The sequence below is a fragment of the Petaurus breviceps genome, unplaced genomic scaffold, assembly GCF_028583685.1.
Source record: "Petaurus breviceps papuanus isolate PSGF00001 unplaced genomic scaffold, PetGlider_PUasm1.0 90769, whole genome shotgun sequence".
In the NCBI taxonomy this organism is placed as follows: Eukaryota; Metazoa; Chordata; class Mammalia; order Diprotodontia; family Petauridae; genus Petaurus; species Petaurus breviceps.
In genome coordinates this window covers 18550765-18571432 of record NW_027187341.1, presented here as the reverse complement: position 1 = coordinate 18571432, position 20668 = coordinate 18550765, and the positions used below count along the sequence as shown (strand labels likewise).

Sequence of the window (20668 nt, the reverse complement as noted above, 5' to 3'; positions counted from 1 at the left end):
TACATAGGATTACAAAGGGAATAAATTATATTGAAAAACAGTCATCAAAATATTTTTTAAAAGAACAACCAAGTTTATAAGCCTCAGGTAAAGAATCCCTGAATTAGGAGTACTAGTAATACCTGAGGGAGTGGAAGGTCAAGAGACCATCTCATTCACAAAAAAACAAAACAAAAAAACATGTTTTGCAGCCCTGAAGGCAGTTACACACACATTTGTATGTTTTTGGGTGCTGACAAGAGTCAATTGCCGATCAAGGTGATGATTTCAAACCACTAGTTTTGGGGGAAATGCTGCCTAGTGACTCAGGGATATTGGGTAGAAGAAGGAGGAGGAGGTGGCCAGCTAGTGCGTAGGGAAAAAAAGATTTTGGAGGCAGTTCTATAAAAATTCCCTGACTGTCACCGAAGCAAATGTTGGCAAAACTGGAACTGGCTGCCTAGCAACAGTGCCCCCTCTTTTCTTTCCCCCTCCGGCTGCATGCTGCCCTTTTATCATGTTTCCTGTTATTTTCTTTCCTCTACCCCACTGCCCTTGACTTTCATTTTAACCAAGATTTTACCTGTATAAATATATTGAAGAGTAGGTGTGGCAGGCACATGGTATGATTAGATCAAGGTCCCAGAACTTAAGCATAATTGAAACATACAGTACTATAAGATTTACAAATGACTTTACATCTGATCTTCAAAACAATTATGCCAAATGGGTACATTGGTATTATTGTGGAAAATGAGGTTCAGGGAGGTTAAGTGGCTTCCTTATGGTCATTTAGATAGTAAATGTTAGAGGTGAGATTTAAGCTTGTGTTTTTCCTGATCCCAACTCTAACACCTTTTGTACTATTCCATGTTGCTTCTCTATAGAATGGTCTTAGTGCTGGCCTATGTATGCTCAGGGGCACCCAAAATTTCATCATCATCATCATCTTCCTCATCCTTCTCCTCATCAACAAAAGTCATTTTGTTACACTATGGGCCAGATGATGTTCTCTAAAGTCCCTTTGGCTCAAGCCAATTCTATGATGAGACCACTGATGGAGAAACTAGGGAGGTTCTGTTCTGATCTGATCTGAGGGATGCTAGGAAGTTTCCCAATGGCTTTTAAGGGACGGTAACTTCCTTTTGAAGAAACTTGGCTTTGACCTCAGCTTTGTACTATAAAAAGTAAGATGAAGGCACCCATTCTTCCATTCATGCAAAAAAGTCAACAAATGGCCAAAAAAACACAGCTAAGCAGCATCAACTGGTATCATTGATAAATAGTGTTCTGGTACCATACCTTTACTGTAAGAGTGACTCCTAAATTCTGTAATTCTTAGATCTGCCCTGAGCTAAATGTGGATGGGAGAAATGTCTGGCTTCTTTCTCGACCACTCTCACATTCACTATGTTTATTGGGCTCTCTTTCACCCAGAAGGCAAATGATAACTCTGGGTGGTGCATGCTGGGCAAACAGGGTACCTAATGCCTTCTGCATTAGCGCAATGAGGCTATGTCATCACATTGCCTTTGCCAGGGATGAGGAAAACCCAAATGTCTTGGCAGTGCATGTTGGTGCAACGAAACCTTCCAACATGTACTGACTCTTTAGGAATGAAGCTGCAGGGTGAGCGCTAACCCCACTGGCATCCCCGAAGTTGATGCTGGTTTTCTTTGTCTACGTAGTGACCATCAGAGATCTCATGGCTCTGCCCAGGTATGCTATTTTGTATCCCTGTCAAATCACAAGCACACATCGGGAAAAATGGAGTGGTTGGCTACCTATGAACTCTTCTGGGAGGTCACTCTGGTTGGTTCCATCATCCATAATGTCTTTGGGACTTCTGGCACCAGATGTTTTCTGCTGAATCTTGCTACTCTTTGTCTCTGAATCCCTTATTCCATGAGTACTTGTATGTGGGTGAAAAAAATCATTACCTGGAAAAAACAAAGAGAGAAAGAGAGAGAGAGAGACAGAGAGACAGAGAGAGAGAGAGAGAGAGAGAGAGAGAGAGAGAGAGAGAGAGAGAAGAAAAAGAACATATTTATTAGTAAGAGGGAAATGAAAGAATATGTATGATGGCTATTGGTGATGAATATGGCTTAGTTCCAGTCATTCTTAATTCTGTTCCTCTTTGGTCTTGCAAAGGGGAGCAGTGGACAAGAGCCCAGGGTGGCTAGAAATTCATTGGGAGGACATTGGAAGAGACCTGGAGTTGGATAGCACTCTGGGCATGACAGAAGTAAAACCAGGACATCTCAGACTCAGGGGCTCTGAAGATACAGTATTCTGAACCTTAAAGATCCAGGGGAGCATAATTCTGGGAGGTGGAGATTAGCACAGGAACCTAGGTGACTTAGGTTTAAGCCAGGCAGGGCTGACTATTCCACATACAAATACAGCAGAAAGAGAATTCTGGCTTAGGCACAAAGCCTCAGTTCAGAAGCTGAAGAAATTAGTAAACACAATATACAGAACTCTATTCAGAATTATGGTAGATCCAAAGATACCCAAAAGTTCAACCTAGAAGGAGAAAATAACTCCATAGCTATTATAAGGAGAGATTCAAAGGAAAAATGGATTTTCCACAAAGACTGCATGAATACCTAGAAGAAATGAAACTAAAGATAAAAATATGAAATAAAGCAGATAAAGGAGAGAAGGAAGGAAAGGAAAAGGAAGGAAAATTAAATAGCTTAGAAGAGGAATAGACTTCCTGAAAACTAGAATAGATCAAACAACAATCAATGACTTCACAAGATAGCAAAAAATATTAGAACAAAATCAAAAGGTTAAAAAACTAGAAGAAAATGTAAAATATTTGAAGTTTTAAAACTGACTTGGGAAGCAAGTTAGGGAGAGATGATTTAAGAATTATTAGATTCCCTGAAAAACATGATTAAAAAAAGTCTAGATACTAAATTTCAAGAAATCATAAAAGAAAACTACCCAAAGAGTTAGAAAGAACCTCTTAAAAGAAACCCTGAAAAGAAAAAGTTTAAGGAATGTTATAGCCAAAATCTAGAGCTCCCACATCAAAGGAAAACAATACTACAAGCATCCAGAAGAAGCAGGTCAAGTACCAGAGAAATATAATCAAAATAACACAAGACCTAGTGGCTTCTGCCATAAATGAGAGGAAATCATGGAATATAATATTCTAAAAGGCAAAAGATATTGGCTTACAATCAAGGATAACTTACCCTGCAAAGATATTTATAATCCTACAGGAAAACAATATGTATCTTTAATGGATTGGAGAATTTTTAAGCATTCCCAATGAAAAGATCAGGGCTGACTGGGAAACTTGATTTACAAAACAATACAGATAAATCAAGAAAGGTAAATTTATTTGAGCCATTGGAAGCAGAAGGAAGGGGGCTATATGATGATGCAGTGATAACATAAAAGGGGGAAAAAACAAGTGTCCCTTCAGAACCTTTATATCCTCAAAAGATATTGAGGGAGTTAACTAAAAAGAACAGAGGACTTGAGTTGGACTCAAAACTAGGGTTTTAAGAGGTAAAATGAATAGTGTAGAGAGGAGAAAGAATGATATTGAACTTGCTCTTTTTATACTTGGGTTACATAAGAATATACAAACATGGAAGAAGGAGTGGGGAGAATGGGCAGTGGCAAATGACATTGGGGGACCACAGCAGAATGGGGGCTTGATTCAATAGCATTAGAAAGATGCCCTCAGAGTACTCCTAGAACACTGAGGGGGAGATATAGACAGCAAAACTCTGGGAACCTGACCTGCTAGTGTGCATGACAGTAAGTGCATAGTGTATATAAAGACTATACTTTTATAAGGCATTGTCAGTCATTCAAACAATTCTGAATCTACTTAAATAAGACTGTTATCTAGCCCATTTCTCTTTGTCTTGAATGAGAGACTTGGTCAAATACAGGTAATATATGTCTACAGTACTACCCCAATGTACCAATCTAGAGACATTGTCTAAAAAGGAAATAAAGTTACTCTAGCTGCATGACCTAATCTTTATGGAACCATATTGACTCTCTGCCATTCCTGCTGCCTTTTCTACATGTTAACTATCCATTCCTTTAATTTTGCCAGGAGATGAATTTAAACTTCAGAGTTGGTATTATCCTTTTTCTTAAAAATCAGATGTCACTATCTAGTCTTGTGATCTCTCTCTCTTTCATTAGTCTTTCAAAGGTCACCCACAATGACCCAGCAGGCATGACTCCTACTTCTTTCAGTAAGTTAGGATGTAGTTAATTTGAACTCTTAAAGGTCTAGTGACTTAGGTGTTCTCTTGTTATCTTCCTCTTTATCTTGGGTAGCAACCCTCTATTAGTCAATCCAGTTCTGTCCTTTCCAGTCCAAAGATCATTCTCCTTGGCAAAGAAAAATAAGTAAAATTAGAGCTGAACGTCTCTCTCTTCTTCCCTTACTCCTTGAATATCATTATCTATCCACCCTAAGCAATATTTTTATTGCTTCTTTGATCCTCCTCATTCTCCCAATATAACTATTAAGCTGTTCTTAACTTTTCTCCCTAGACTTAGCTTATCCTAAATGTAAGTAATCTTGATTATGAGCAGCTAGGTGACACAGGAAATAAACACTAAACTTGCAATCAGGAGGAACTGAGTTCAAATCCTGCTCCAGACATTTATTTGTGACCTAAAACAAATCAGTCCAAGTTAGCTCATATGTAAATTGGGGATAATAGCACCTAATTCACAGAGCTTTTGTGAGGATCCATTAAACTAACATGTATATAGCATTTTCCAAATCTTAAAGTGCTTTGCAAATGTTAGCCATTATTATTGACACTCTTTTTACAGTACTGTTCTATGCTTTTATGACTGCCAAATTACTTGCTTTTGCTTCCATGGTCTGCACAAATCTTTTAAAAATCTAAATTGGTTGGTGAGTTCCTAGAGTATTTATGTCAGTCTCTTTAGACAATTCCTCCTTTTCCTCTTCATTGGATTATTTCTTTTTTGTGTCTTCTTAATTTTGTTGAGAGTTTTCCATTCTTCCTTAGGTGACTTCCCTTGTATAAGATCAGTCAACAGAATCCATCCTATTCTTCCTTTTTGTGAACCTCTTGAAAGCCCTCCCCAGTCCTAGGTTGTATGTCAGACTGTGCCCATCTTTCATCTCCTCTACCACAAATTCTAAGGTGGATCAGTCACAACTTCACATGGTTTCTATCATTTCCACCCCAGAATCCAGTACTATCTTTTTGTTGAGAAATAGAATCAGAATATAATTGTATAGGGTCATAGACTTAGGGGCCATCTAGCTCAATCTCCTCACTATAGATGGGAAGCTCGGAGAGTCTCAGAGTGACTTGACCAAGGTCTGACTCCAAGGCCAGTACTCCTACCGTATTAACTACCTCCTTGCATCTTACACATTTTGAAGGATGAAATTATCATTCGGGTAAACCAAGAAAAAGCTGTTCTGCTTTTGACCAAGAAAGCACTCCAGTAGATGTCTGAATAATTGAAATTGCCTATCTCTTATATATCATACATCTTTCTTAGACTTGTGATCTATTTCCCAAACTCCTCATATATTTCTTCTTTCTGAACATAATCCAATGGTTTATCATATTCTCTGATGCCAATATGTCTTCTATTTCTGCCTAGAATCTCTCCACTGTTTTCTTCTTCTGGTTCCTGGATTTCCTCAAATCAGTATATCTTAATTTACAATGATCCTCTGTCTACCCTTTTGCCTCTCCTGGTCCTTTTTAAGACAGAATTTATTAGGTGCCTGCTATATGCAGAGCACTGCTCTAGGTGCTGGGGAAAAGAAACATTTTTTAAAAATTAGATTTTTATTTCCTGCATCCTCTCCTTTCCACCTCTCCCTCCCTAAATGAGAAAACAAGAAAAACCAAACCCTTGTTACAAACATGTGGAGTCAAGAAAAATAGATTCCTGAATTGGTCATCTCTCTGTCTGTCTGTCTGTCTCTCTCCACATACATGTACATGTATAAAAAGAACACTAACTGACTATTAGATTGTAAACTTCAAGAGGGCAGGAACTGTCTTTTGTCTGTTTTGTATCCACACTGCTGAGCCCAGTGCCTGGCACATAGTAGGTGCTTAATAAATGTTTACTGATTTACTGATTGTGTATACAGTAGATTCTTAGATTCATAACTATATGGTTCAATTTGAGGGGTGATTGGCTAAAAGGTCCGTCTCCTACCTAAGTGCCACAATGTGTAAAATCCTACTTTAAGAAATTCTAAGTTGTTATCCTGGCTAGATTTCTTTTAACAAGCTCATTGTGAGTAAGGTTGGTTTAATTTGTTGTATTTGTATCTATAGCATCTAGCATATTGTTGTTTAGTTGTTTTTCAGTCATGTCCAACTCTTTGTGACCCCATTTGGGGTTTTCTTGGCAAATATCCTAGAATGGTTTGCCATTTCCTTCTCCAGCTCATTTTACAGATGAGGAAACTGAGGCAAACAGGGTTAAGTGAATTGCCCAGGGTCATAAGTTAGTAAATGTTTGAGATTGGATTTGAACTCAGGTCTTTTTGATTATAATCCCAATGCCACTGAGATGCCCAACTTAGCATATAGTAGGTACCTAATAAATAATTGTTGATTGTTCTATTGAGTTAACCAGTTAAATGAGAATGGGAGGGAAGACTGAGAAGAATAATACTGGACTGGGAATCAGGGAATCTGGGCTCTAGTCCTAGCTCTGCAACTAGCTAACTGTCTAACTTTGGGTAAATCGCTTAACCTTTTTGTTCTTCAGGATCCTCACTGGGAAAGGAAAGAATTGGACTGGATTATCTCAAGAGTCCCCTCCATCTCTAAATTACAGGATCACAGATCATACCTCAACGAGAATGTCCTCAACACCGAGCAAAGGTGGTCTAGCCTTTGGGACAGCTAAGAGGTTCAGCAGAGAGAAGGCTGGACTTAGAATCAGGAGAACCTGAGTTCAAATCCTGTCTTTGACACTTTCTTAGCTGTGTGACCCTGGGCAAGTCACTTAACCACTTTCAGCCTTAATTTCCTCATCTATAAAACAGTAACAGTAATAATAATAATAATGCGATTATTATCCTCCCTTTGTTGTGAGGATCAAATGAGATATTTGTATTATAAGTACAACATAGTACTTGGCACATAGTAGGCACTTAAATGTTTATTTCCTTCTTTTCTTCCTTTGTTTGAAGACATCTTTGGATAGGAAATCTACTTCCTCCCAAAGCAGCTCATTGCACAGTTAGAAGCTCTAACTCTTAGAATGTTTTTTTTTTTACATCAAGCCCAATTTTGTCTCTTTGCAACTTGACCCATTGCTTGTAGTTACCTTCTGACCAAAGCATGATCTATGATCCTATGAGATATTCTTATCCATAGATAACCTTTAATTTGTAACAAGGAATCCGTATCAGAAGGGTGATCATAGGATCATGGATATAGAGCCTTTGAGGTCACTGAGTCCAACCCCTTCATTTTACAGATGAGGAAACTGAGGCCCAGAGAGGTCCAGTGACTTGCCCAGGGTCACATACCTAGTACATTTGGAGGTAGGATTCAAACCTAAGTCTTCTTGAATTCAAGTGCTGTGTTCAATCCTCTGCAGCACTGTGATGGGCTAGCTTGACCTAAACACACTAATCTCTCATTTAGATCCCCTACTAAGGGAGAATCTGTTTTTCCTGTCTTCCTTCCTTCTATAACAAGTTATCTAAAGTATTAGAGAGAAGGCACATGGAATCATTGTTGAGTTCCTACCCGAGGCCCTTGGGAGATGCACAGTCAATGGTAGCTGAGAGTAGCAGGGATGCTTCAGAGATAGTCTTGGCAAATATTTCTCATATACATTGGCCTTGGGTTTGACTTCAGTATTCCAAGATTCTAGAAAGTGAAGACAGAGTAAAATGAAAAAAGGAACCAACCGGGTCGCCATTACTAGCTATTTCTGCTCTTAAGATCGAGGATGTATTTTCCTCCAAGGAGGAATGTGTCCCTCACTGGTTTTCCTGATCTTCCATAGGGATGGGGCAGACTTACTGATATATACATCATAGCCTATTAAAAGTCCTCTGATCCAACCCCTTCACTTTAGAGAGGAGTACACTGAGGCCCAGACAGGGTAAGTGATCATCTCAAAGTTAATTAATGGCAGAAAAGGAATGAGAACTAAGGTTTCCCAACTCCCTCCCTGGGAATTTCCACTCTGCTGGGTTTACTATGGCATTTAAGGCACTAGTTCAGAGTCCATGAAATGGGATAAGCTGACTATCTTCCTGACTTACCTGTCAGGGTAGTCATAAGAAAGAACATGAACTAGAGAAATCTTTATTTCTTCCCACTCTTTCAAATAGCCCTGATTAGCCTTCATGGTTTTCCCTAGCTAAATAATCATTTCCTTCCAATGAAGATTCCTCTTAGCTTTAGAGATGTCTTGTTGTGGGCATCCCTAAGATTGTATCTCTCTCTCTCTCTCTCTCTCTCTCTCTCTCTCTCTCTCTCTCTCTCTCTCTCTCTCTCTCTCTCTCTCTCTTCCTCTCTCCTTCCTTTCTTCCATCTCTCTTTCCTTCCTCTCCTCTGTCCCTACCTCTCTCCTTCCTTATCTTTCAACAAGCGTTTATTTCCTCTCCTTCCAATTCCCCCCAAACACTGAAAAAAAACTCTTGTAATAAATAGGCATAGTCAAGCAAAACATAAATCTCATGTTGGCCGTGAATATTTATCTCATTCTGAACAGCAGTCCAGGACCTGGCTAGCATTTTTCATTATTGGGATCATGGCTGATAATTGCTTGACCAGAGTTCTTAATTTTTTCCAAAATTGTTCATTTTTACAATGTTGTTATTATGGTATAAAATTATTCTCCTCACTTTACTCTGTTCTGCTCACTTTACTCTGCATCAGTTCACAGAAGTCTTCTGAGGTCTCATTCTTTTTGTCATTTCTTCGTGTGTTCTATTACATTCAAATTCTCCATTTAAGAGACACTTCCTTAACTTCCATGTCTTTGCTATCACAAAAAGAACTTCAGCCCTTTCTTCTTCTTTCTCTACACCCCTTTCCTTACAGTGTTCATTCACACCTATAGCTTTAAATATCATTTCAATGAGTATGTCTATGAATCGTTAAAATCTTTATGGCCAGTCACAAGCTCTGGACATGATTGACACTTCCAGCTGTCTGCTGGATGGCTCTGATATTCAAAACATTGCTTCATAAAAACCTTACTCTTCTTCCTGACTTTCCTCCTTCTGTTAATGTATTCATCATTTTCCTACTCACTTGTATGAAGTTGTCACCTTTGACTCTTTTCCCTCCTTCTCCCTCTACAATTAAATCCAATCAACTCTCTTCCCGATTTCTCTTGTTTCTGTCTTTCCCTTGCTTTTCCACTGCTACCATCCTAGTCCAGGACCTCATTACATTTTTCCTGCTCTATATAATATTAGTTTTCTCATTGATCTTCCTCCTTCCTGGCCCTTTCTTCTCCAGTCTGTTTGCTAGACCATTGTCAGTTAGGGGGTGCAGTGCATTCGACCTGGGTCAGGAAGACTTGCGTTCAAATCCAACCCCAGACACTTACTAGCTGTGTGGCCCTGGGCAAATCACTTAATTTCTCTCAGCCTCAGTTTCCTCAACTGTAAAATGGGGATGATTATAGAAATTGCTTCCAGAGTTGTTGTAAGAAAAATTACTTAAAATATTTATGGGTAACAAATATTATCTTATAAAACAAGACATTTGTAAAATCCTTAACATGGTTCCTGACACATAGAAGGTACTTAAATCAATATGTTTTACTCTTCTATAATAAAGGCTTGTTTCCTTCCATATTAATCTTTCTAAATCAGAGCTGTGATTATAGTATTTCATTGCTCAAAAATCTTTAGCAGCAGCTTACAACATACTGAGTACAACTCAAACATCTTCTGTGGACATTGAAGGTTTTACAGGTTTTAGATCTAATTTACCTTTCCAGCCCTTTCTCAAACTATCCCCTGTCTTATGCTCCCTGTTGCAGAGAAACTGGAACTTACCATCTCCCAAGTATGCTCCCCCTTTCCACCTCTGTTCCTTTCTTTATGTTGCTCCCTATGCCTGGAAAGTCCTCTCCATCCGTCTCAACTGCATTCTGTTGTATGATGACTTCTCATGACTCCCCTTAGCTGAGAATGACCCATCCCCTCCCCTATCACTTATTGTATCTCATAAGTACATCTCATGCATTTTTCCTATTCTGTTTTGTGCTGTCATTATCTCTATCTATCTATCTATCTATCTATCTATCTATCTATCTATCTATCTATCTATATCTTTTTTGCTTAATGACGGAAACTCACGATTCCTTCCATGACTCCAAATTCAAGCCTTCTAGAGAAATGATAGCCAATTACCAAGTGAAATTCCTTGCACTTATTTTAATAAAGGTTAGTTGCTTCCTAAAAGGGAGATAAAAGGCAGTCAAGTTGACCAGAAGGAATCTTTCCTTGGAGCACAGGGCTAAACATTTGTGCTGATATATGTAACCCAATATTAAATCCCTCTAGATGCATTCTGTGAAGATAAAAAGTTCCTTTTAGCTGGGCCATCTCTAAAAGCACATCATTTCTATCTCCTTTAGTCTGTCCTATCCCTAGCACACTTGCCTTCTCTTTGACCCTTCTCTTTGGGCTGGTGCTCAGCACTTAAATGAACTTCCAGGGGAAGGATGAGCAGTTCCTCTGGGATGCCATAGTCATTAAGTTCAGTCCTCGGGGGTTCCTGGGATCTGGCTGTTTTTTCTGTGATAGCAGGTAATTTCAAAGCGTTTGGCACCTATGTGAAAATTACAAACAAAACCAAAACCAGTATATTAGGCATCCAAATACTGATGCCTGATACACAAAGGATGTTATAACTTTTATATAATTTCATGACAGTGCTAATCTTTATTCTAATGCAGCTTTGGTAGATGCTGAGAGAGCTAAGGCCAAGTCCAGGAGTCAGGCACTCTAAGCTCCAACTCTAGTCATGTCCTTTCACATCCAGCATCTCAGTTTGCCTAACTGTAAAATGCGAGTAATGAAGAAGCCCTGTTTAATTCAGTACAGGCAGATAGAATGATTTCATGATCTTAGGACACTTTTGAGAGGAAATGGGTTTTTTTCCTTTCACTTGCAGGTGAGGGAACTGAGACAAAGTGAGATTCAGCAACCAGTCCTGAGTCAGAAAACCTGCTCAGCAGAAGAGGTTTAAGTAGAATTTAGGCAGCTAACTCTCCTCCACTCTTTCAGAGTTTAGACCAACATCCCTGTTGCCAGGGTGTCCAAGCTTTACTGTTTCTCTAATATGAACATAGCTGAAAAAACAACCCCTGAATGTCAGAATCAGTCACAGGTTTGGCCCAGATTTCTTCTGTTTAAAAAAATATGTGGGATAGAGATAGTAATAAAACCTTCTGTTTTCAATTATTCAGAAGTTACTGAAAAGTTCTCCTTTTTGGTTTGCTATTTTTGACATATGGTCTCTGCTTTAAGAAATGTTTTAATGTGAGGATTCAGGGAGCTTGGTTTCACAGGAGGAAAAATATACACTTTTTTTTCATTCTCAGAAAAAGGGGGAAAGTGAGTTGGGGGCAGAGGTAGAAGAAAGAGAACCATAAATGTGTGCTAGTTTCTAATGAAGTTAAATTTGAACAAGGAAGGTAATTCAGCCTAAAATGTATAGGGTAGTATTTATCACTATGAAACATTAAAAAATTATTAGCTCAGCACAGGCACATAAGTCCTTTATACTTTTGGAGACATTGATAACTCAGGTGTTCACTGGCCACCATTGGCATGGCATTGATTGAGTACAGAGTTGGCATAATTTCTTTGACAAAGTATGTATTTGGAACTCCAAGTAGAAATCTAAACCATTCTCTTGAACTGTGGGTGGCTTTGTGTGACAGTCCATCCCTGTCTTAACTTCTTCATCCCAATTAAAACATGCAGAATTTGTAGTTTCAATATTGAGTAAGATACTTTTCATTCCATAAATCTTGGCAATAGAAAAGGGGTGGTGCTTCCTTCCTCTTGCCTAATGACTTCTTTCCCTGGTTTGGATCAGAGGATCAAGAGTTGAAAAGACCCTTAGAGAGCATCTAGTCTAACTGCCTCATTTTATAGAGGAGAAATAGAAGTGATTTACCTAAGGTCACAGAACCAGATTTTAGACCTACATTCTCTGACTCCAAAGTCCATAATGCTTCATTATTCCTATTTTATTAGGCTACCTTGGTATGTTTATCCCCATTTTTCAAATGAAGAAACTGAAGGTCAGAGAGATTTGTTTGTGGTCACGTGACCAATTGTAAAGTCCAATTGCTCAAGCTGCACTGGGCTGGCCCTGGGGGGGGGAACTGGGGGTCAGCTTGGAAGGATCCCAACCAGCTTGTAGTTTCCTTAGATTAATCCATTTGGATGTGATTCTCAGGGCCACTTCAGATTAAAACAAATTCTCATCCCACCCTTAAATCAACTGGAGCTGAAACTAAATCTCAGGATGGGGTCAGGCCTAAGCCAACCCATCACTCAGGGAGAGAATGCTGTGAAACAGCAGGTGAACCTGGGTTTGGCTCCATAGATTATCAGCTCTCTTTTCCCAGTCCTCTCCATTGGACAAGAAACATATGTCCTCAAGTTTTGGAAAGTGACACCATGTTGAGCTCATAACTACTTCAGATTTAAGTTTCTCAGGATTTAGTGGAGACCTCAGGTTTGGCAGAGGTCAATTTCTACAAGCTCAAGCTCCTATGTGGACAACATATTGCCCTGTCTCCTCCTCAGCCCCCCAAAATAATTCTGCCTCTTCTCTCTTGACCTCTAACCTTCCCCAACCAGTCCCTCTGGTCCCTTTGAAAAGATATTTATTGCTGTTACTAAGATGGCAGTTCTATCAAATACTTCAAATGTCTTCATCTGTAAAGCAGGAATGATAATAGTCGTTACCTCAAAGATTTGTGGTAAGGTTTAAATGAGAGGCAAGTTAAAGGACTACAGAAATGTTGGCTATTTTAGGGATAGATCGAAAGTCAGTCTGATTTTCTTCAGTTGTATTATTTGTCAAGTTATTTATTTCTTCCCTGGAAGGCCTATACCGATGTGTCATTATGGTGCGGAAGTGGGTTATTCTGGACTATCACTAGAATAACTAGGCTACCTAGCAGGAGTGGGGAACCTGCAGCTGTAGGGCCACATGTGGCTTTCTAGGTCCTTGGGGGCAGCCTTTTGATTAAATCCAAGTTTTACAGAACAAATCCTTTTATTAAGGTAATTAGAATGTTAGGTTAACTGAGTGGGCTCATCACAAAAGGATGGCCACCAGACGATACATTTGGGGGGATCATAAAGAATTTTTGAAACTGCTAAGAATTCATTTCAGTGAAATGGTGAATTTAGTATTTGTTTTGTCATTTCTCAGTCATGTCCGACTCTTGGTGATCCTGTTTGGGGTTTTCTTGGCAAAGATACTAGAGTAGTTTGTCATTTCTTTCTCTGTGTTATTTTACAGATGAGGAAACTGAGGCCAACAGGGTGAAGTGACTTGCCCAGAGTCAAACATCTAATAAGTGTCTGAGGGAAGTCTGAACTCAGGAAGATGAGTTTTCTTGGTTCCAAGCACAGCACTTTTACACACTGTGCCAACAAGCTGCCCTGAATTAAATATTAAGAGAGACTAATTCTCTCTCCATTGAAATAAGTACCTTAGGGTTACATGATCCTACATTTAGAACAAGAACTGTATTCCCTGAGTTTCCAAACCCAGATTAATTTTATTTAAACGAACCTTTTTTTTCTTTACTTTTCTAGGCACATTTTGCTCTGGATTGATGGTGGTTTGAACAGGTGGTAAAGTACATTTTCCAGCTGGAAGTTCTGGAAACATTTGGTGTCTGCTTTTGGAGATCTTCACATTCCCTTGTGAATGGATAAAAGAAGATGAATTCACTTGAGAAACATCTATGTACAAAGAAGGTACTCTTTGCACTGGGGAATAGGAAAATCAAGATGTGATCCCTGCCGCTACAGAACAACCAGTAGCAGGGCAGAGAAGCCAGGTACACAAATACCTATAATACAAAAGAGAATATGAAAGTGCAAATAATGAGGTACAAAGGAATTTCCAACCAAGAAGGGACAAGGGTATGATAGTCAGGAGTGGGGACCCTGTGGTGTTGAGGCCCTCTAGGTCCTCAAGTGTGCCCCTTTGACTGAATCCAAAGCTCACTGAACAATCCCCCTTAATAAAAGATTTGTTCTGTAACACTTGGACTCAGTCAAAAGGCCACACCTGAGGATCTAGAAGGCCATATGTGGCTTCCAGGCTGCAGGTTCCCCACCCCTGATAGATGAAAACCTGTTTGCAACAGGTGGTAGAATGAAAGGTAGGCATGTTAGTTTTTGCTTTCCTAGAAGAAAGGTAGAGGGTGATGTTACAGATACCAGGAAGGCTCAGGGCACATTTTTGGACCTTCATCTTCTTATTGGGTGGGAGAAACACTGGAATGGATGGTTACGAAAGGGATGTTCACCTAAAAAGGATTCATTATTAATAACAAATAAAAATTAGCTATGATTGTAATTTAATTTTATAATAGTAAATATAATTAAATTATTAAATAATAAATAAGTTCTTGATATTTGTTATTTAATGAATAACTATTTTTTATTTAATCAAATGCTTTATTAACTTCTAGTTTACATCATTCATTTCCGCAAGATTTTGAGTTACAAATTTTCTCTGTTTTTCTCCTACCCACCACCCCAAAATAGTGATCCCACTGGATATCCTCTCCTCCAATCTGCTCTCTCCCATATCTTCTCCCATACCTCCTCTGACTTTCCAGTAAGGGACGGTGGATCTCTATGCCCCAGTGCCTGTACACCTTATTTCCCAGTTATATGTAAAATAATGTTAATAATAGTATATATATATATATATATATATATATATTAAACACTTGATTTCAAAGTTTTGAATTCCAGATAATGAATAACTATTAATACCCATAATTTATAACAATGGGCATTTGCATAGTGCTTTAAAGTTAGTAAAACACTTAACAATAGGTATTCTCATTCGGGTCTCACAGCTACCCAGTCAGGAAGATACTATAGTTATTATTGTCCCCATTTGGCAGATGAGAAAATTGAAACTGAGAGGTTAAACATGACTTGCCCAAGTTTACATGACTAGAATGATGCAGACTCCAATTCCAACATTGTTTCTCCATTGTACCATGCTTGCCTCTTAGTCAACCAGGTAGAAGTCCATGTCCCCCCCCCCCGAATTCTAGCTTTACCTTCTATTCAAAGTAATAGGGGTCAAGACAAAGTAATATGTTCTTTTTGGTTTTTCCAGAGCAATCAGATTCACACTGACCTGGAGACCTAGAGCCTCAGTTCCATTATCTGTCAAATGAGGACCTTGAACTAGATGACTTCCAAAGTTTTTTCTAGCTCTAAGTCTAGGCTCATGTAACCCTTATCTCAATGGAGAGAGAATCAGTCTTTAGGGGCCTCATGCTTCTTACCACTGAAGTATGTCGTCCTGTCCAGGAAGGTGCCTCCATAGAACATATTATGGGATCTTTGACTTGGGAGCTGAGAAGTTTCATACTTGGTAAACACAGAGTCACTCCCCAAAGGTGGGTGGGACTTTCCGCAGTGTCCCTGGCTCCTTTTTAAAGCTTGTGTTCCTTGGTGAGCCACCATCCATGCGTCCTAGGAAACAGCAGACATGCATAATTATAAACATGCTTTTGTAAAGGTCCTGAAAAGTTTCTTTTTAGCAACCAGACTTTGTTACTTGACTTGGGAAATTAAAGATCACACATGACCCTCTTGATTATGTTTGAAGTACAGGGATATGAGCGAAACCCCTTCAGTCAAATTTTCTGTTCCGCTGCTATTTACCACAATCAAAAGTATTTATTCAGCATCGATTAGGAAATATATTGGACCAAAAGATTTAAACAGATATGGTTGCAACCCTCTGAACATTTGTGATTTAAAGCTAAATTGTCCTAGCAATAATTACTTCGGGCAATTCTATCAGCACATCCTACTTCTGAATATATGACTGGGGGTAAATCATTTTAAACTTCTTGCAACTCTCTAAGACTGGCCCCTTACAGGCTGAAATCCATGATCTTATGAACACATGAACATCCACACCCTAAGTTAGAGATGGGTTTTCAGACCCCAATCACTTCTTGCCTATATGATTGGGAGAGTTTCCTCTTAAGAAGCCCTATGTCAAATCTCTTCTCCAGCTCAGTCTACAAATTCCTGCCAAAGTGATTTTCTTCAAGCACATATCTGACCATGGGAATCAACTCCATCATCTCCAGTGGTTTCCTATTGTTTCTAGGATAAAATATTAACTTATTTCTTTAGCTTTTAAAGCCCTACACAGCCAGGTTCCAAATTATATTTCCAGATATATTGGGCATTACTTTCTCTCTCTCATACTTTGTTATCCAGTCAAACTGGCCCTCTTGTCACACATGACAACCCATCTCCCATCTCCAGGTTTTTGCATTGCCCATTCTTTAGGCCTGGAATGCAGTCTTTCCTTACATCTACCTCAAAGAGTTCTGCTTTACTTTTAAGAGGCAATAGAAGTACCACTTTTTTTCATTAAGTCTTTCCTGTTCCTTTCAACTGCTGTCTTTCCTTCCAAACTACATTGTATTTATTTGTGTATATTAACTTTATGTTTATACTATATATATATATATATATATTTCATATGTTTTTGTCTCCTCCATTTAGTACCTTATCAGCAGAGATTGCATCATTATTTGTATTTCTATTCCCAGCACCTGAGAATACAGGGCCTGACACATAGTAGGTGCTTGTTGATTCATTCATTGATTTTCACCTTAACGGAATCAGAGGATCATAGCTGTAGGGAGTACAGATACCATAGGCCAGGTCACCCCACTTTTTACATATGAGGCTCGAGGAGCTTGAGTGGCTTGTCTGTCCACAGTCACAGAGACAGTAAGCATGAAAAGATCCTGAAAAGTTTCTTTTTAACAACCAGACTTTGTTACTTGACTTGGGGAAATTAAAGATCACACATGCCCCTCTTGATTATGTTCAAAGCACAGGGATATGGGCAAAACCCCTTCAGTCCTCTGATTCTTTCCACCATAACACATTTTTCCTACAAGTTCTTGTTAAATTAACATTTTTCCATAGATATATGTTTTCTGATATTATGTGAAGGGCCAAAATGCTCAGAAACACCCAGGAATAGTATTTAGTCAGAAGACAGAAAGAATCATAAAGATTGTAAGAGACTGAAATGATACCTCTGTGTAGGCTTCATCCTCCAGCCAAGCGGCCTTCCTTGGAGGCTTCTGTCTCAGTGGAGGGAGTGGAGCCTTCTCCTTCCACTGTTTCTCAGCTTTGAAATCTTCCTTGCCCACATGACTATCTCCAGATTCCTCATAATTAAGGTCACTTTCATCTGTAAGGTAGACCATAGATCAGTACTGAAACAGAGTGCACATGGTAGAGGCCGCTGGGCCAAGCTGTTTCCCAGAGCTGCCAGCTTGCTGTTTCTCTGTGTTCCAGAACTGGCATTCCATCATCACTTTCCCAACCCAAAGTAAACAGTACATCCTCACTTTAAAGGCTCTTCTCCACTGTGTTCTTGTCTCCACCTCTCTCCTCTCTTCTTATCTGCATCAAAGGGCTGTGGAGACTAAAGTGCTGTATAAACCTTACAGCACTTAATAAATGTGACTGATTTCTTCTTCTTTATCATCATCATCATCATCATCATCATCATAGTCCAACCCATGGAATGTAAGAGATAGAAAATGTCATAGATCACCTAACTTAACCCTTCCTTTTGCAGATGTGGAAACTGAGCCCTAGAGTAACTAAGTTTTACTCAGGATCACCCAAGGATTAAGGAGGAAAATGTGTCCTTTGTCACCAAGTCCAATACTTTTCCCCTAAAGATTCCATGGTGTCCTGTCTGACCTTGGGCAAGTCACTTAACCCCAATTGCCTTGCCTTCCCCCTCCAATAAAAAAGATTCCATGGTGTCTCTCTCATATTAATCAATCAATCCATAAAAGTTCATAAAGTACTTGCTATGTGCCAGGAACAATGAATGTTAGTATTACTATCTATTAATTAACTATAATTAATTACTTATTACTATACTATTAGTTTGCCTCAGTTTCCTCCTCTGTAAAATGAGCTGGAGAAGGAAAATGGCAAGCCACTCTAGTATCTTTGCCAAGAAAACCCCAAATGAGATCACAAAGAGTTGGACAAAACTGAAAAATGGCTAAACAAATACTATTGACTAATTACTATTCTATTCATTTTAGTATTACTATTTAGTATTATTATAATTACTGCTATTATTATCATCATTACCAAATATGGAGTGTTAGAACAGATGGAGATTAGTAAATAAATAATTTAACAAGAAGGAAGCCAAAGCCTAGAGCATGAGAAGGGACCTATTTGAGGTCATGCAGAAAGTTAGCAGCAGTCCATTTTTATCTTTCTCTCTAGGATGAATGTCAACCTTACCCCATGGCTAGTGACAGCTCAGTTTGATAGAAGCTATTACTTGGGTTGACTGTTACTATTTTTTTTTCTGGGGGTGGGAGAGAGACTTGCTAATCTTAATAGTTAGCATTATGCAAAGTACTTTACCAATATTACCTCATTTGATCACCTGGGAGGTAGGCGCTATTATTACCCCCAGTTGACAGATAAGAAAACTGAGGTTGACAGGTTAAGTGACTTGCCCAGGGTCACATGGTTATTAAGTGTCTGAGGCTGGATTTGAACTTACATCCTCTTGATTCTCAATGGAGCACTCCAGCCATTGTACCACCTAGCCACTATTGAATCTCAACTGTGGCATAGTTAAGAGAGTTCTGGATTTGGAGGCAGAAAAAATGGATTTAAATCCCTACTTTGCCATTAGCTACCTCTGCAACTTTGGGCAAGACACTTCACCTAACTGGGCCTCAGTTTCTTTATCTGTAAAATGAGGTGGTTAGATTAAATCAGGGATGAGGAACCTGTGGCTTCAAGGCCATATGTGGCCCTCTAGGTCCTCAAGTGTAGCCCTCTGGGTCCTCTAGTGTGGCCCCCCTAGGTCCTCAAGTGTGGCCCTCTAGACCCTCAAGTGTGGTCCTTTGAATCCAAACTTCACAGAATCTTTGAGATTTGTTCAGAGTCTTCTGGGAATTTTGGATTCAGTCGAAGAGCTGCACTTCAGGCCACATGTGGCCTCGAGGCCCACAGGTTCCCCCACCCCTGGATTAGATGATCTCTAAAGTCCCTTCTGGCTCTCAACCCTAAAATTTTATGAACTGCATAGAATCTTTGAATTACCCTGTTACCTTTTTTTTTTTTAAATCTACAAAACACACAGGAAGGATCTGAGTCAACAGATGACTGAAGCACAGTTAACAAATCTTTCAACAGTGGTTTAAAGGGTCCTGCAGCGATTTTCATCACTTACTCAAGGTAGATTTATAGATAAAATAATCTGGCAAACCTGCCTCCTTTGGAGCCAGTCTTTAGCAACACCTCCACTCACAGGGGGCAGGCAGATCCTTGAAACAATGTGTGGGTTGTCTCCATACCTGAGGCCGTACTGGGGTAGCCATGCAGACTTTCTGATGGCTTCTCTCATTTCCCCATGTCACTCTGTCTCCTCCAAGCGCTCCCTCCTTGTCTGTCCTCATCCTCATTGGCAGTCTGGATTCTATTGGTATGGGTCAAGTATCTGTTTGGCAATTGCCCTATTCCCACCCCTGCCCTGTTTCCCCTTTGGAAGGTAAGTTTGACTTGCTGCTAATCACCCTAAACTGATCAGGGTTACGCTCTCTATGAAGGCTGACGGAGCCTAGGTCATTCTCAATCACTCCACTCCCAATTCTCAAAGACCAGAGAATTTCCACCTCTGAAGCTCCACTTTCCAGGCTGGTGACCATTGTTCCTGGGTAATTATTTCACTTCACTCCTGATTCTCGAGCCATCTCCACTGTAAACTTTATGAGGACCTTCCCCATCCCCCAATCTAGCTCTGCAGTCATGAATAAGTCAGCTGTGCCATTGTTCCTGGATGATGTGTTGGGGTTTATCATTCTGCTCCCCTAGGATCCCACTCACCATCCAGACCAGAGTCTCTCCCTATCTACCATGTCCTTTTTGTGATTGATTTCCCCCATAAGAATGTAAACTCCCTTGAGGTCAGGAACTGTATTTATTTGTATTCTAGTACTTAGCACAAAACCTTACACCCAGTCACTCCAAAGCTCATGGATTCCACTACAATAGGTCCCAGCTCAAGCTCCACTTGGTGGCTGTATTTTGGGTCCTTCTGGCTTAGAGTGAATGTCGATGGTAACTGTTTCTCTTTGGAACAGCAACCCTGAGGATCTCCCCCTTCCAGCTTGATTTTTCTCTTTCTTTTTTGCTAATTAAAGAGGCCATCCCTGACTCATTCTTAAAAAGGCCTGTTCACTGAATGGGCATTACCTCACCCTAAGTGAGTACTTGAAAAGACCTTAGCCTACAAGGGCCAGGGTCTCCCAATGCTTCCTGGGCCACCTCTAGTCATCCTGATGACTATCTGGTCACTGGACCCATATAACTTTGGAGGAGAAAGTGAAA

At 39.6% G+C, this 20668-nt stretch overlaps 1 protein-coding gene across 1 annotated transcript in view; it reads right to left on the bottom strand.

The window, feature by feature from the left end:
* KIAA2012 (KIAA2012 ortholog) overlaps nt 1-20668 on the bottom strand; it is a 158910-nt gene that overhangs the window by 111199 nt on the left and 27043 nt on the right. The window contains exons 5-10 of the mRNA XM_069068826.1: nt 17323-17480; nt 15535-15724; nt 13788-13918; nt 10625-10793; nt 7740-7862; nt 1764-1919 (exon numbers count right to left, since the gene is read on the bottom strand). Coding sequence (XP_068924927.1) covers nt 1764-1919; nt 7740-7862; nt 10625-10793; nt 13788-13918; nt 15535-15724; nt 17323-17480 — 927 coding nt within the window. The remainder of the gene's footprint in view (nt 1-1763; nt 1920-7739; nt 7863-10624; nt 10794-13787; nt 13919-15534; nt 15725-17322; nt 17481-20668) is intronic.